The following is a 16,100-nucleotide window of genomic DNA, read 5'->3' on the forward strand; positions in this document are numbered from 1 at the left end:
TAACTGGATCATGGCTGGTCTGTACCTTAACTCCATTTACCCGCCTTGGTTCCTAACTCTTAATACCCTTGCCTAACAAAAATCTCTCAAGCTCAGTTTTGAAAATTTTCAATTGACCCCCAGCCTCAACAGCCTTTTTGGGGAAGAGAGTTCCAGATTTCCACCCCACAGTGTGCGAAGAAGTAATTCCTGACAGCACTCCTGAACGGCCTGACTCTAATTTTAAGGCTATCGCCCCTTGTTCTGGATTCCCCCACTAAAGGAAATAGTTTCTCTCTATCGACCCCATCAAATCCTTTAATCATCTTAAACAACTCGATTGTATTCACCCTTTAATCTTCTACACTCGAGGGAATACAAGCCTAGTCTGTGCAACCTGGCCTCATAATTAACCCTTTTAGCCCTGGTATCATTCTCGTGAATCTGCACTGCACCCCCTCAAAAGCCAATATATCCTTCCTAAGGTGCAGTACTCCTTATGCGGTCTAACCAGAGCTCTGTACAGCTGTAAACATAACTTCCACCCCTTTGTATTCCAGCCCCCATGAGATAAACGCCAACATTCCATTAGCCTTTTTAATTATTTAGGCTAATACCTCTCCGGGGTATAACTGTCAGCGAGAGACTAGCAGCACTGGGCTGCTGCAGCGTGCTTCGTAGTGGCTGACCCAGAGCAGAATTGGCAGGCCTCTGGGAGAAGACTGCCAACCCACTCAGAGAATATGAACATGGGGGATGGAGGAGGGATTGAGCCATAAATAGCCAGGAAAAACCTCCAGTTTTATTTCATGGCGTGTCAGAGTTATAGAACTGTAATAACACAGAGCTAGGCACAGAAGGAACAGCCACACAAGAACTCGGCTCACTGATCACCTCATCTACAAGCAGATTTCCCACGATGTTTTTCACAGTGAGTCACGGGACACATTATTTCTAACGACAGGAGCACAATACCACGTAACACACAATGTCGAACTGGTCTCCTAGATAAAAACATGAATATTTCTCTTTCTAATAAATCCAAAAAGGAATTCACGAGAAACCTCTTTACTCAGAGTTATGAGAATGTGGAACTCACTACCACATGGAGTGGTTGAGGTGAATAGCATAGATGCATTTAAAGGGAAAGCTAGATGAGTACGAGGGAGAAAGGAATTGAAGGTTATATCGATAGGTTGAGATGGAGTAGAGTGGAAGGAGGCTTGTATGGAGCATAAACACTGGCATTGACTGGTTGGGCCAAATGGCCTGTTTCTGTGCTGTAAATTCGATGTAATTCTATGTAATTCCCATAAATGTCTCTGCTTCTTTCTCACTCGCTAAATATTTTCGTGTTGCTTACTGTTTCTCTCTGTCACACACATTTTTCCAATGCGGTGACTGTGTGACTCTGTCAGGCTCTTTCTGTCTCACTCTTCCTGTAAGTATCTCCTCTGCTCTGTCTTCTTTCTCTTCTAAATATCTCTGGAGTAGCTCACATGTTCATTACTGAGGTACTCTATATCTGCCTCTTGCCTTTTTTTAAGGCCTGGGATACACAAGAGGGGACATATGCCGAGTCAGAAGGAGGACAGAGTGAGGCTTTCGGAGAGGATCTGCAACACGGGCGGTTGAGAGCAGAGGCATGCTGCAGGTTAGGCCAGGAGGCAGGCCAAGTGGGAGCAAGCGGCTGGAGCAAGAGAAGGAGCGGGCCAAGGGGAGGCTGCAACCCAAGAGTGGAGCGGGGGGAGGGCTGGAGCTGCATGTAATTGTGGGTGGGGCGAAAGGGTTGGGAAGGCACAACGAGACTACTTTGCTCATCCGCCCTGGAAAGCTCTCCAGTCAGCTGGGCCGGCAATCCTTCCCAGCCTACCTGCCGAGGGCTTCCTCAGTCACCGTGCCTCTCGCCCTCCCACCCCAAGTGCTTCCTGGATCACTCACCCCCAAAGGTTGCTCTTGGCCTGCTGAAACGGGAAAGGAGGAGAGCGAGCGATAGAGCAAGGTGCGAAGGAGAGAACAAAATATGAACGAGCAAGAATGAGAAGTTTAGTGGGAATTACTTAGAATATTTAGTGGGTATATGTTATCAATGCTGGTTATGAGTGCAAATTTTCAGCAAGCTAAATAATGAAGATGGCAGCATGAACCAAGTTAACGTTTGCTTCAGAATTTGATCGCTACTTTCCAGTTTGGGATTCCTTTGAGAAAAACATTTTGAGCCCAATTTTCTCCTCTTTACTTATTGCTGCTTACTGACTGAATGGTACCAGGGGTGCGGCACTTCAGTTATGTGGAGAGACTGGAGAAGCTGGGGTTAAGCAGAGAAGGTTAAGGGGAGATTTGATCGAGGCGTTCAAAATCATGAGGGCTTTTGATATCATAAATAGGGAGAAACTGTTTCCAGTGGCAGAAGGGTCGGTAACCAGAGGACACAGATTTAAGGTAATTGGCAAAAGAACCAGAGGAGGAGATGAGAATTTTTTTTTAAAGCAGCAACTTGTGATGATCTGGAATGCGCTGCCTGAAAGGATGGACGAAGCAGATTCAATAATAACTTTCAAAAGGGAATTGGATAAATACTTTGAAGGGTATGCTGATGGGGTTAGATGAAGTCGGGAGGGAGGAGGCTCGTGTGGAGCATAAACATCTGCATGGACCTGTTGGGCCGAATGGCCTGTTTCTGTGATGTATATTCTATGTAATTCTATATAAGGGGAAAAATTTGCAGGGCTATGGGAGAAAGAGCAGGGGAGTGGGACTAATTGGACAGCTCTTTCAAAGGGCCGACACAGGCACAATGGGCCGAATGGCCTCCTTCTGTGCTGTATTGTTCTACGATATGGACTGCTTCGGATTTGGTTTCGTCTAGTCAAGCAGGTATTTGGTGTAAGAATATAGGTATGTTTTTACATTGTTTCTTTAAATACAGAACAAAAGTCAGAACAGCTAATGTTGCAATTACGGTTAAACGGCGAGTAGCCAGAATCGGTTCAGACTGTACGCTGGCAAATCCTACCTTTTGATTACCATGACATTGGAGAAGGATGAATCTTTAGACAATGGAACAGGATACTGACCAGGATGAGCCCCCGCCCCTACGGCCGTATGTTTCAGCAATCTGTTTAATGGCCGCCTAACAAAATTAAACTCAGCAAGAATTGGGGGACTGTACCAATGTTTTTAAACACGGTATAAAGAGGGATCTAAAACTTCACTCAGTTAATAACTTCAGCTACCTTTGAGGAGAGGAACCAGGAACGGCCTGGACAGGCAAACGCTCATGATTTCCGGGGAGTTCTTTGCCCGTGAGTTTCTAGATGTAGGACTGTGTGTACTGCTCTGCATGCAGACTTAAGATGATGATTATTTTGAAACAATAATAAATGTGGTTAATATTACTGTCTCTAGCTTTCACGAATCTGTTATTAAAAGGATATGGATTGTCCTATCATTTGGTAACGCTTATTTCAGTCAATCACTATTTTTTTATCCTACATGAGGGATCCTTTGTGCTGTGATGTCCCTCATCCTCTTATGAGCCACTCATTATTCCTGTGCCCTGCAGCTCCTCCTCTATCCAGAGATATTAGAAGCGGCTGGTCAAGGCTTCACCATTTCTCAGCAATCCTCCTCAATGTTCCAAGTATGTGCCAAACACTTACTCATGTTCCTGCTGCAGAGACTGCAGAACCACTGGCTTCAAACTGAAGGAATGAGAAAGAGACAATCTATTAGTACAACAAGAACAACCACCTGAATTTTTACAGCACCTTTAGCGTAGTAAAATGCGCTTCACAGGAGCGATTATCAAACTAAATTTGACACCGAGCCACATAAGGAGATATTAGGACAGGTGACCAAAAGCTTGGTCAAAGAGGTAGGTTTTAAGGAGCATCTTAAAGGAGGAGAGAGAGTTAGAGAGGCGGAGAGGTTTAGGGAGGGAACTCTAGAGCTTAGGGCCCGGGCAGCTGAAGGCACGGCCGCCAAGGGTGGAGCAATTGAAATCGGGGGATGCGCAAGAGGCCAGAATTGGAGGAGCGCAGAGATCTCGGAGGGTTGTAGGGCTGAAGGAGGTTACAGAGATAGGGAGGGGGCGAGGGTCCATGGAGGGATTTGAACACGAGGATGAGAATTTTAAAAATCGAGGCATTCCTTGGCCGGAAGCCAACGTAGGTCAGCAAACACAGGGGTGATGGATGAACGGGACTTGGTGCGAGTTAGGATACGGGCAGCAGAGTTTTGGATGAGCTCAAATTTATGGAGGGTGGAAGATGGGAGGCCGGCCAGGAGAGGATTGAAATAATTAAGTCTAGAGGTAACAAAAGCATGGATGAGGGTTTCAGCAGATGAGCTGAGGCGGGGGCGGAGACGAGTGACGTTACAGAGGTGCAAGAGGTCTTGGTGATGAAGCAGATGTGGTTGGAAGCTCATCTCAGGGTCAAAGGGGACACCAAGGCTGCGAACGGTCTGGTCCAGCCTCAGACAGAGGCCAGGGAGAGGGATGGAGTCGGTGGGGAGGGAACGGAGTTTGTGGCGGGGATCAAAGACAATGGCTTCAGGTCTTCCCAATATTTAGTTGGGGGAAATTTTTGCTCATCAGTACTGGATGTTGGACAAGCAGTGTGACAAATCAGAGAGAGTGGGCAGGGGGTGGGGGTCCAAGGGAGGTGGTGGTGAGGTAGAGCTGGGTGTTATCAGTGTAAGCCTGGAACCAGAAATTGTGTTTTCGGATGATGTCGTCAAGGGGCAGCAAGTAGATGAGAACTAGGAGGGGGCCAAGGATAGATCCTTGGGGGACTCCAGAGGTAACAGTGCGGGAGGGGGAAGAGAAGCCATTGCAGGTGGTTCTCTGGCTACGACTGGAGAAATAAGAATGGAACTGGGGGAGCTGGACAACAGAGAGGCACTGGAGGAGAATGGTGTGGTCAACCATATCAAACGCTGCAAGACAGGTGGAGAAGGATGAGGAGGGATAGTTTACCGTTGTCACAATCACAGAGGATGTAATTTGTGATTTTGATAATGGCCGTTTCAGTACTGTGGCAGGGCGGAAACCGGATTGGAGGGATTCAAACATGGAGATGCGGGAAACGTGGGCACGGATTTGGGAGGTGACAACATGTTCAAGGACTTGAGAGAAAAGGGAGGTTGGAGATGGGGCGGCAGTTTGCAAGGACAGAGGAATTAAGGGTGGGGTTTTTTTTTTAAGGATGGGGGCGATGGCAGCAGATTTGAAGGAGAGGGGGACAGTTCCTGAGGAGAGGGAACCGTTAACAATATCAGCTAACATGGGGAAGTTGGGTGGTCAGCAGTTTGGTGGGAATAGGGTCGAGGGAGCAGGAGGTGGGTCTTATGGACAAGATGAGCTCACAGAGGGCATGAGGGGAGATAGGAGAGAAACTAGAGAAAGACGTGAGTTCAGGGCTTGGGCAGGAGGAACCTTAGGGGAAGTTTGGCTCGGTGGGCTAGGGGAAGGGAAGGAAGTGGCAGAGGCAGCTGAATGGATGGTCTCAATCTTTGTGACAAAGAAGTCCATAAGTTCCTTGCACTTGTTGGAGATGTCCCGATGCCAAACAGGTCCTGATAAGAAGCCATGTGAAGACTCGAACTCTTGTTCAGTTTAACACCTCCCCAACACACACAACACCTAACACTACATTCCAATAACAGACAGGTAAAACCTGCCAATTGCTTTAGGCAAGAATTAGCTACAGAGTAAAGCTCCCTCTACACTGTCCCCATCAAACACTCCCAGGGCAGGTACAGGGTTAGATACAGAGTAAAGCTCCCTCTACACTGTCCCATCAAACACTCCCAGGGCAGGTACAGGGTTAGATACAGAGTAAAGCTCCCTCTACACTGTCCCATCAAACACTCCCAGGGCAGGTACAGGGTTAGATACAGAGTAAAGCTCCCTCTACACTGTCCCATTAAACACTCCCAGGGCAGGTACAGGGTTAGATACAAAGTAAAGCTCCCTCTACACTGTCCCATCAAACACTAACAGGGCAAGTACAGCACAGGTTAGATACAGAGTAAAACTCTCTCCAATAGCCTCATCCTAACTTCCGTATGCACAAGTGAGATGATTTTCATTATAAGAACATAAGAAATAGGAGGAGTAGGCCATCCGGCCCCTCGGGCCTGCTCCGCCATTCAATCAGATCATGGCTGATCTTCGACCTCAACTCCACTTTCCCCCCCGATCCCTTGATTCCCCTAGAATCCAAAAATCTATCGATCTCAGCCTTGAATATACTGAACGACTGAGCATCCACAGCCCTCTGGGGTAGAGAGTTCCAAAGATTCACAACCCTCTGAGTGAAGAAATTCCTCCTCATCTCAGTCCTAAATGCCCGACCCCTTATCCTGAGACTATACCCCCTAGTTCTAGACTCTCCAGCCAGGGGAAACAACTTCTCAGCATCTACCCTGTCAAATCCCCTCAGCCACCTGAGACTGTTCTTACCAATTTTATGGCAATTGAAGTGCAGTTTTGTGCTGGGGAGCCCTGTCCATTAGGAAATTTGTTGAGATGTTCCCACACTTATTTCACATAGGGTCCTTTCGCTATTAGAAACCCTCTGTCTGCACTGAATTTGAACCAAGGTCCTAAGTGTAACAGGTCAATTTCTAACCCACTGCCCCCCTGGCCCTGCATCACTCTCCTTCAGTGATACACACAGAATTTTTAGAACATATAAAATGGAACGGCCTGTACCTGCGATCATTAAAGCAAGTCCTGTCAAGTACATTGCCGGTATCAGAGAAGTACTTCATTCCTTGTCTGACACCTTGTCCCTCATTAGAGAGGGGAGTCCTTCATCCCTCCTATCTGGTCCCAGAGGGTGAAAGGTCAGTGCCTGACCCACTGCCCCACCCAGTCCCCCATTAGAGAGGAGACCTTCATCCCCTCTGTCTGAAGCTGGATTTGACCCCAGGTCCCAGAGGGTGAAAGGTCAGTGACTGACCCACTACCCCACCCAGACCCCCTCAGAGAGACAGGAGCCCTTCACCCCCTGTGCCTGAAGCTGGATTTCCCAGAGGGTGAGAGAGCAATGCTCTTACTGTTAAAAAAATCATAAATTTCATTTAGCTCTCGACGTTTACTATCTGGAAAGTTAGAACAAAATCAATCACATACTTCTCTTTAAGATCCGGTGACAGTTTCTTCCAGTGCTTAGCAACTCTTCTCCTCACGAGAACTGCTGCAAACTGACGGATCTATAGCAGGTGGGGGGAAAAAGAGGATGAGCTTTCTGATAGCTGGAGAGGAAAGTGCAATGACACGCACCCAGAAACAAAACACCACGGGGCTGAAAGAAACTGAACCGGGTTTGACAAGTTAAGTGCGACAGTTAGTGATTGGTCACTTTACACGGTCAGCAATGCCACAGTGGCGATGCCTCCATTAATCTCCCAGACTTTTTGCAGCTCCATGAAAACCGATTCTAACCAAACGGGTGCCACGTGCAGGTGTGAGACCTTGAGTGCTACTGGCGGGAAGAGGCGCCAGCTGACCTGCTCACACACAAGACAGACTCTGCTCTTTAATGGCCGGCACCATTTCCATTCACAATCACTCCATCTCTCACTCAGCACATGAAAGAAAGAAAGAAAGACTTGCATTTATACATCGCCTTTCAGGACCTCAGGATGTCCCAAAAAGCCCGTTACAACCAATGGAGTGCTTTTGAAGTTGTAACGTGGGGAAATGCGGCAGCTGTTTACCTGAGGGTTTGGTGAGCTTGTGAGGATGGTGCAGAGAGCTGGGACCACTGACGGATCCTTAAACGCCTCCTTCAACTGAGCTGTGGCCTGTGGGTGGGAAGAGAGGCAGAGAATTACATCGAGTCTACACCACAGGATCAGGCCACTCGGCCCAACTGGTCTATGCCAGCGTTTATGCTCCACACAAGCCTCCTTCCACCCCTCTTAATCTCACCCTATCAGCATATCCTTCTATTCCTTTCTCCCTCCTGTGTTTATCGAGCTTCCCCTTAAACGCATCTATGCTATTCGCCAGTAGCAGCCAGTAACACCTTCTAACCACTCTCTGGGTAAAGATGTTTCTCCTAAAAGACAGATCTGTGAGAAAGCAGCACTTCTACAATCTAATCAGCCCATTCAAAAACAGCAATACCCCCACCTTTGCCAAGGATTCAGACGTTTGGTTTGTGTTTAAAATTCACACCCCTGCCAAAAGCTCAAAGCAACGGATTGCAAGCGATTGGACAATTCCAAAATTCCTTATTCCCACTCCTTCCCTGGGAAGATCCTACTTCACAACAAACATTCCTGAACACTCTCAGTACTCTCCCGTCCGAGTGTTGTGATTAGTGAGAGACCGGCTCTAAGTCATTACAATATTCATTCAACTTAGGAAAGTGGCTTTCATTTTCTTCCCTTAAAGCAGTGGAACAAAGGGTTACATTCTGCCCTCAACCAAGAATCAGAGAGATTACAGCGCTGAAGTAAGGCGCTTTGTACTCCTACTTTTCAAATGCTTATCCAATTCCTTTTTAAATGTTATTATCGGCATCTCAATAGCTACTCACGCTAAAGTAGTCCAATATTCTAATGGATTCCTGTCCCCTGGTGCTTTTTTCTCTCTCTCCCCCTTCCGTTTTCCAACATTGCACACATTAAACAAAATCTATAAATCTTTCATGAAATCATAAGCCTCGCTGCTCCTGAACATATGCGGAACTTTTCCAAATCCAGCCCAGCGGGATCGAATAGTCCTGCTGTCTTAAGATGTGACACGCAGGGCGTCCTTGACTCCTCCAAGCCCTGTGCACTCTCCAGCAGCTCCAAGCTTTGCGATGGGGGCTACAACTCTGGACACCAGAGCCTGCTGATAGTGCTTGTTCCCAGACTAGCTGTCCGACGTCACAGCCCCCATTTGAAGTGAAAGGAAGCAAGCAGACCCAGGTGATAAATTTGGCATTTTTCTAAAGAAAAATCAAAGATCATTTTTGGGAAGGTACCTCTTTTCTAAAAAGACATGGGGGGATACTTTCAATAAAAAGGTACTCCTCCAAAGATGCCCGTTCCCCTTTAACATGTACAGCTGCTGGAAGTGCAGCGGTCCATAATCTTGAACTTTAATTCTCAGCCGACGGGAATTTTCAAGATGGTGAACAAAATCCCGTAGAGACAGGAGCAAGTCAAAAATCTCAGCTGTACAAAGGCACCTTTGGCATTAACGACAGCGTGAACCACAAGCAGTTCCACTTCATTTTTAAGCAGTGGCAATGCCATGATTTTAAACTCCAAATGTGACTTTTTTTTTAATTGAATAGAGTTGCAGACCCGCTACCAAGGACGTGGATAAGGCGGCAGGAATCTGAGCCACTGACAGGTAGCGAATAATGGATTTATATATCCGACGCACACATCCAGTGTCAGCGACATTTTTTTTTTATTCGTTCATGGGATGTGGGCGTCACTGGCGAGGCCGGCATTTATTGCCCATCCCTAATTGCCCTTGAGAAGGTGGTGGTGAGCCGCCTTCTTGAACCGCTGCAGTCCGTGTGGTGACGGTTCTCCCACAGTGCTGTAAGGAAGGGAGTTCCAGGATTTTGACCCAGCGACGATGAAGGAACGGCGATATATTTCCAAGTCGGGATGGTGTGTGACTTGGAGGGGAACGTGCAGGTGGTGTTTTTCCCATGTACCTGCTGCCCTTGTCCTTCTAGGCGGTAGAAGTCGCGGGTTTGGGAGTTGCTGCAGTGCATCCTGTGGATTCTGCACACTGCAGCCACTATGCGCCGGTGGTGAAGGGAGTGAATGTTTAGGGTGGTGGATGGGGTGCCAATCAAGCGGGCTGCTTTGTCCTGGATGGTGTCGAGCTTCTTGAGCATTGTCGGAGCTGCACTCATCCAGGCAAGTGGAGAGTATTCCATCACACTCCTGATTTATGCCTTGTAGATGGTGGAAAGGCTTTGGGGAGTCAGGAGGTGAGTCACTCGCTGCAGAATACCCAGCCTCTGACCTGCTCTTGTAGCCACAGTATATATATGGCTGGTCCAGTTGAGTTTCTGGTCAATGGTGAGCCCCAGGACGTTGATGGTGGGGGATTCGGCGATGGTAATGCCGTTGAATGTCAAGGAGAGGTGGTTAGACTCTCTCTTGTTAGAGATGGTCATTGCCTGGCACTTGTCTGGCGCGAATGTTACTTGCCACTTATCAGCCCAAGCCTGGATGTTGTCCAGGTCTTGCTGCATGCGGGCTCGGACTGCTTCATTATTTGAGGGGTTGCAAATGGAACTGAACACTGCAATCATCAGCGAACATCCCCATTTCTGACCTTATGATGGAGGGAAGGTCATTGATGAAGCAGCTGAAGATGGTTGGGCCCAGGACACTGCCCTGAGGAACTCCTGCAGCAATGTCCTGGGGCTGAGATGATTGGCCTCCAACAACCACTATCATCTTCCTTTGTGCTAGGTATGACACCAGCCACTGGAGAGTTTTCCTGCTGATTCCCATTGACTTCAATTTTACTAGGGCTCCTTGGTGCCACACTCGGTCAAATGCTACCTTGATGTCAAGGGCAGTCACTCTCACCTCACCTCTGGAATTCAGCTCTTTTGTCCATGTTTGGACCAAGGCTGTAATGAGGTCTGGAGCCGAGTGGTCCTGGCGGAACCCAAACTGAGCATCGGTGAGCAGGTTATTGGTGAGTAAGTGCCGCTTGATAGCACTGTCGACGACACCTTCCGACGCACACATCCAGTGGCATCTACGTCTCCGACGCACACATCCAGTGTCATCGCTAATCGCTATATCCGACGCATCCAGTGTCATCTACGTCTCCGACGTGCACATCCCGTGTCATCTACGTCTCCGACGTGCACATCCCGTGTCATCTACGTTTCCGACGTGCACATCCCGTGTCATCTACGTCTCCGACGTGCACATCCCGTGTCATCTACGTCTCCGACGTGCACATCCCGTGTCATCTACGTCTCCGACGTGCACATCCCGTGTCATCTACGTCTCCGACGTGCACATCCCGTGTCATCTACGTCTCCGACGTGCACATCCCGTGTCATCTACGTCTCCGACGTGCACATCCCGTGTCATCAATATATGCGGTGTGTATACAGTATCATCGATATATCTGATTTATATATCCAGTATCGATATATCCGATGCGGGTATCCAATATCATTAGATATATCTGCTGTCTACATCAAGTATCATCTAAATATACAATGTATATATGAAGGATCATCGATATATCTGATAGTCCATGTATGCAATATATATATCCAACTATATTGTTCTATTTGATACTGATCCCTAGAAAGGGCATGCGCTGTGCCCTATATCTCTCGTGTCCCGGTCTGGCCTCTACCTGCTGTATGATCGCTTAATTTCACGAGAGATTACAATCTGCTGACCTTGTAGTTTGAATACTCTGCACCAAATCCCCTGCTAAAGAAATCCTGCTGCATGCAGCACTCGACCCACTAATTTCTTACAAATGAATCACAAAAGGTTCAATCGCAAACTGCAGTAAGTTTCAGTGAGAATCATCTGTGAAATCAATCCCATGGGGAATTTTTCTCTGACCATTTATCACAGTTTCTATCAACAGATACACACCCTCACAGTGAGGACTGTTGGCCTCCCCACCCCTCAATGATCGACTGTTAGCCACTCAGTGGCGGACCAGCAACCCCATCATTCACAGCCCTTCACTTCATTTTGACCCCTCCCCTCAGAGTGAAGGACAGTGAGCCCCACTCCTCACAGAGTGACAAGGAGTCCCATCCTCCACGGTGATGGACAGCAAGCTCCTCCCCTCAGGTGAACAGTGAGCCCCTCCCAAGAACATAAGAAATAGGAGCAGGAGTAGGCCATCCGGCCCCTCGAGCCTGCTCCGCCATTCAATAAGATCATGGCTGATCTTCGACCTCAACTCCACTTTCCCGCCCGATCCCCCTAGAGTCCAAAAATCTATAGATCTCAGCCTTGAACATTCCAAAGATTCACAACCCTCTGAGTGAAGAAATTCCTCCTCCTCACAGTCCCAAACGTCCGACCCCTTATCCTGAGACTATGCCTCCTAGTTCTAGACTCTCCAGACGGGGGAAACAGCCTCTCAGCACCGACCCTGTCAAGCTCCCTCAGAATCCTATATGTTTCAACCTGTCATTCGTCTAAACTCCAGAGAGTATAGGCCCATTCTACTCAATCTCTCCTCATAGGACAACCCTCTCATCCCAGGAATCAATCTGGTGACCCTTTGTCGCACCCCCTCTAAGGCAAGTATATCCTTCCTTAGATAAGGAGACCAAAACTGTACGTAGTACTCCAGGTCAGGTCTCACCAAAGCCCTGTACAATTGCAGCAAGAATTCCTTACTCTTGTACTCCAACCCCCTTGCAATAAAGGCCAACATACATTTGCCTTCCTAATTGCTTGCTGTACCTGCATGTTAACTTTCTGTGTTTCATGTACAAGGACACCCAAATCCCTCTGAACACCAACATTTAATAGTTTCTCATCATTTAAAAAATATTCTGTTTTTCTGTTTTTCCCACCAAAGTCAATAACCTCACATTTCCTCACATTATACTCCATCTGCCACCTTCTCGCCCACTCACTTAACCTGTCTACATCCCTTTACAGACTCTTTGTGTCCTCCTCACAGCTCACCTTCCCACCTAGCTTTGTATCGTCAGCAAACTTGGATACATTACATCGGTCCCTTCACCTCAGTCATTATAGCACTGGGCATGTAGCCCCTCCCCTCACCGGGGACAGCGAGCCCCTCCCCTCACAATGTTTGTTAGGCCCTATCCTCCCCACCAGTGTTGGGTACCGGACACGTGCCAGGCAATGACCATCTCCAACAAGAGAGAGTCTAACCACCTCCCCTTGACATTCAACGGCATTACCATCGCCGAATCCCCCACCATCAACATCCTGGGGGTCACCATTGACCAGAAACTTAACTGGACCAGACATATAAATACTGTGGTTACAAGAGCAGGTCAGAGGCTGGGTATTCTGCGGCAAGTGACTCACCACCTGACTCCACAAAGCCTTTCCACCATCTACAAGGCACAAGTCAGGAGTGTGATGGAATACTCTCCACTTGCCTGGATGAGTGCAGCTCCAACAACACTCAAGAAGCTCGACACCATCCAGGACAAAGCAGCCCGCTTGATTGGCACCCCATCCACCACCCTAAACATTCACTCCCTTCACCACCGGCGCACTGTGGCTGCAGTGTGTACCATCCAAAGGATGCACTGCAGCAACTCGCCAAGGCTTCTTCGACAGCACCTCCCAAACCCGCGACCTCTACCACCTAGAAGGACAAGAGCAGCAGGCACATGGGAACAACACCACCTGCACGTTCCCCTCCAAGTCACACACCATCCCGACTTGGAAATATATCGGCCGTTCCTTCATCGTCGCTGGGTCCAAATCCTGGAACTCCCTTCCTAACAGCACTGTGGGAGAACCTTCACCACACGGACTGCAGCGGTTCAAGAAGGCGGCTCACCACCACCTTCTCGAGGGCAATTAGGGATGGGCAATAAATGCCGGCCTCGCCAGCGACGCCCACATCCCATGAACAAATAAAAAAAATAATGATCCCATTACTGTGACTGCCTCTTACACCCTCAATATGATGAGTTAGCCTTTGATTCCCTATCACATTCAACAACAGGTTAACCCATTCCATGTTTAGCACCTCCCTCAAGGACCGCTAGCCCCACCCCTCCGTGAGCGACCACTAGCCCCGCCCCTCTGCCTTTGATTGTCTCCCTCAACCCCACCTCCTCGGCGATTGACAGCTAGCTACGGCCCCGCCCCCTCGCCGATTGACAGCCAGCCCCGGCCCCGCCCACTCGCCGATTGACAGCCAGCCCCGGCCCCGCCCCCTCGCCGATTGACAGCCAGCCCCGGCCCCACCCCCTCGCCGATTGACAGCCAGCCCCGGCCCTCACCTTCAATGATTGATACCCCGCCCCTTCACTGATCAACCTATTGGCCCCACCCCCATTCAATGATTGACAGCTAGCCCCACTCCTCCCCCTCAATGATAGACAGCTAGCCCCACTCCTCCCCCTCAATGATAGACAGCTAGCCACGCCCTCCCCTCAATGATAGACAGCTAGCCCCATCCCTCAACTTCAATGATCGAGTTAGCCCCGCCCCTTCACTGATCGACACATTGGCCCCACCCCATGATTGACAGTTAGCCCCACCCCCACATTACCAGTTAGCCCCACCCCTTCAGTGATTGACAGTTAGCCCCACCCCATTACCAGTTAGCCCCACCCCTTCAGTGATTGACAGTTAGCCCCACCCCCACGTTACTAGTTAGCCCCACCCCTTCAGTGATTGACAGTTAGCCCCACCCCCACATTACCAGTTAGCCCCACCCCCTCAGTGTTTGACAGTTAGCCCCACCCCATTACCAGTTATCCCCACCCCCTCAGTGTTTGACAGTTAGCCCCACCCCATTACCAGTTAGCCCCACCCCTTCAGTGATTGACAGTTAGCCCCACCCCATTACCAGTTATCCCCACCCCTTCAGTGATTGACAGTTAGCCCCACCCCATTACCAGTTATCCCCACCCCTTCAGTGATTGACAGTTAGCCCCACCCCATTACCAGTTATCCCCACCCCTTCAGTGATTGACAGTTCGCCCCACCCCCACATTACCAGTTAGCCCCACCCCTTCAGTGATTGACAGTTCGCCCCACCCCATTACCAGTTAGCCCCACCCCTTCAGTGATTGACAGTCCCTTCAGTGATTGACAGTTAGCCCCACCCCCTTCAGTGATTGACAGTTAGCCCCACCCCCACGTTAGCGAGTTAGCCCCGCCCCCTTCCGCGATTGACAGTTAGCCCCACCCCCCACGTTAACGAGTTAGCCCCGCCCCCTTCCGCGATTGACAGTTAGCCCCACCCCCACGCTGCCGAGTTAGCCCCGCCCCCTTCAGTGATCGCCGGTTGGTCCCGCCCCCTCCGCGCGAGCGGCCGTTTGAAAGCGGTCGCGAGCCGCCATTTGACAGTTGGCTCCTCCCCGCCGGAGCAACCGTTCAGGGAGCGGGGCTTCGATCACCGTCAACCCGGGGGAGGGAGGGGGGAGAGCAGGAGCAGGAGCAGGCCTTCCCCCATCCCCATCCCCGGCAACTCACCTGCTGGATCAGGGCGGTGTCGGGCTCCAGCAGATTGTTGAGGATCTTCTCCAGGATCTCCGCCATCATCTCTCTCTCTCTCTCTCTCGAATCGCTTTGTTTCTCGTCCCCTCACGACGCTCCCCCGGCCCCGGCTTCTCCCCCTCCTCCTCCACCACCTCCTTCTCCCTCTCCCCCCACAACACCGCCCTCCTTCCCCGCCAGCGCTGACTCGGCGCCTCAGGCTCAACACGCCGGCAAAAAAAAAATGTGCTTTCCCGATCGGGCGAACGGACGGACGGACGGAACGCCAAGGAGGCGCCGGCTGACGCCCCGGTGAGGGATGGTGTCACCTCTGCGGGAGCGCTCCCCCTGCCGCCCGGAGGAGTCACCTGGGATTTGGGAGGACTCGGGCAGCGCCTCCCCTGCGGTTGGGAGGACTCGGGCAGCGCCTCCCCTGCGGTTGGGAGGACTCGGGCAGCGCCCCCTGCGGTTGGGAGGACTCAGGCAGCGCCCCCTGCGATTGGGAGGACTCAGGCAGCGCCACCTGTGGTTGGGAGGACTCAGGCAGCGCCACCTGTGGTTGGGAGGACTCAGGCAGCGCCCCATGCGGTTGGGAGCACTCAGGCAGCGCCCCCTGCGGTTGGGAGCACTCAGGCAGCGCCCCCTGCGGTTGGGAGCACTCAGGCAGCGCCCCCTGCGGTTGGGAGGACTCAGGCAGCGCCCCCTGCGGTTGGGAGGACTCAGGCAGCGCACCCCTCCTGCTGCGGTTGAGAGGACTCCAGCAGTGACCCCAAGACTGCAGTTGGGAGGACTCAGGCAGCGCCCCCTGTGGATGGGAGGACTCAGCCAAACCCATCCCCTCACTGTGGTTGGGAGTACTCAGGCAGCACCCCCTGTGGTTGGGAGGACCCACTCAGCGCCCCCTGCGACTGGGAAGACTCCAGCCTCGCCCCGTGTGGTTG

General features: G+C 50.4%; 1 protein-coding gene across 2 annotated transcripts in view; it reads right to left on the reverse strand.

The window, feature by feature from the left end:
• The window catches only part of ipo4 (importin 4), an 89,705-nt gene extending 74,417 nt beyond the window's left edge, over positions 1–15,288 (reverse strand). For both annotated transcript variants that reach the window (XM_067976974.1, XM_067976973.1), the window contains exons 1-4: positions 15,157–15,288; positions 7,711–7,797; positions 7,124–7,203; positions 3,642–3,683 (exon numbers count right to left, since the gene is read on the reverse strand). In XM_067976974.1, coding sequence (XP_067833075.1) covers positions 3,642–3,683; positions 7,124–7,203; positions 7,711–7,797; positions 15,157–15,225 — 278 coding nt within the window. In that variant the 5' untranslated portion in view covers positions 15,226–15,288. The remainder of the gene's footprint in view (positions 1–3,641; positions 3,684–7,123; positions 7,204–7,710; positions 7,798–15,156) is intronic.
• Between the last annotated feature and the right edge of the window lie 812 nt (positions 15,289–16,100).

The sequence above is a fragment of the Heptranchias perlo genome, unplaced genomic scaffold (assembly GCF_035084215.1).
Source record: "Heptranchias perlo isolate sHepPer1 unplaced genomic scaffold, sHepPer1.hap1 HAP1_SCAFFOLD_118, whole genome shotgun sequence".
NCBI lineage: Eukaryota > Metazoa > Chordata > Chondrichthyes > Hexanchiformes > Hexanchidae > Heptranchias > Heptranchias perlo.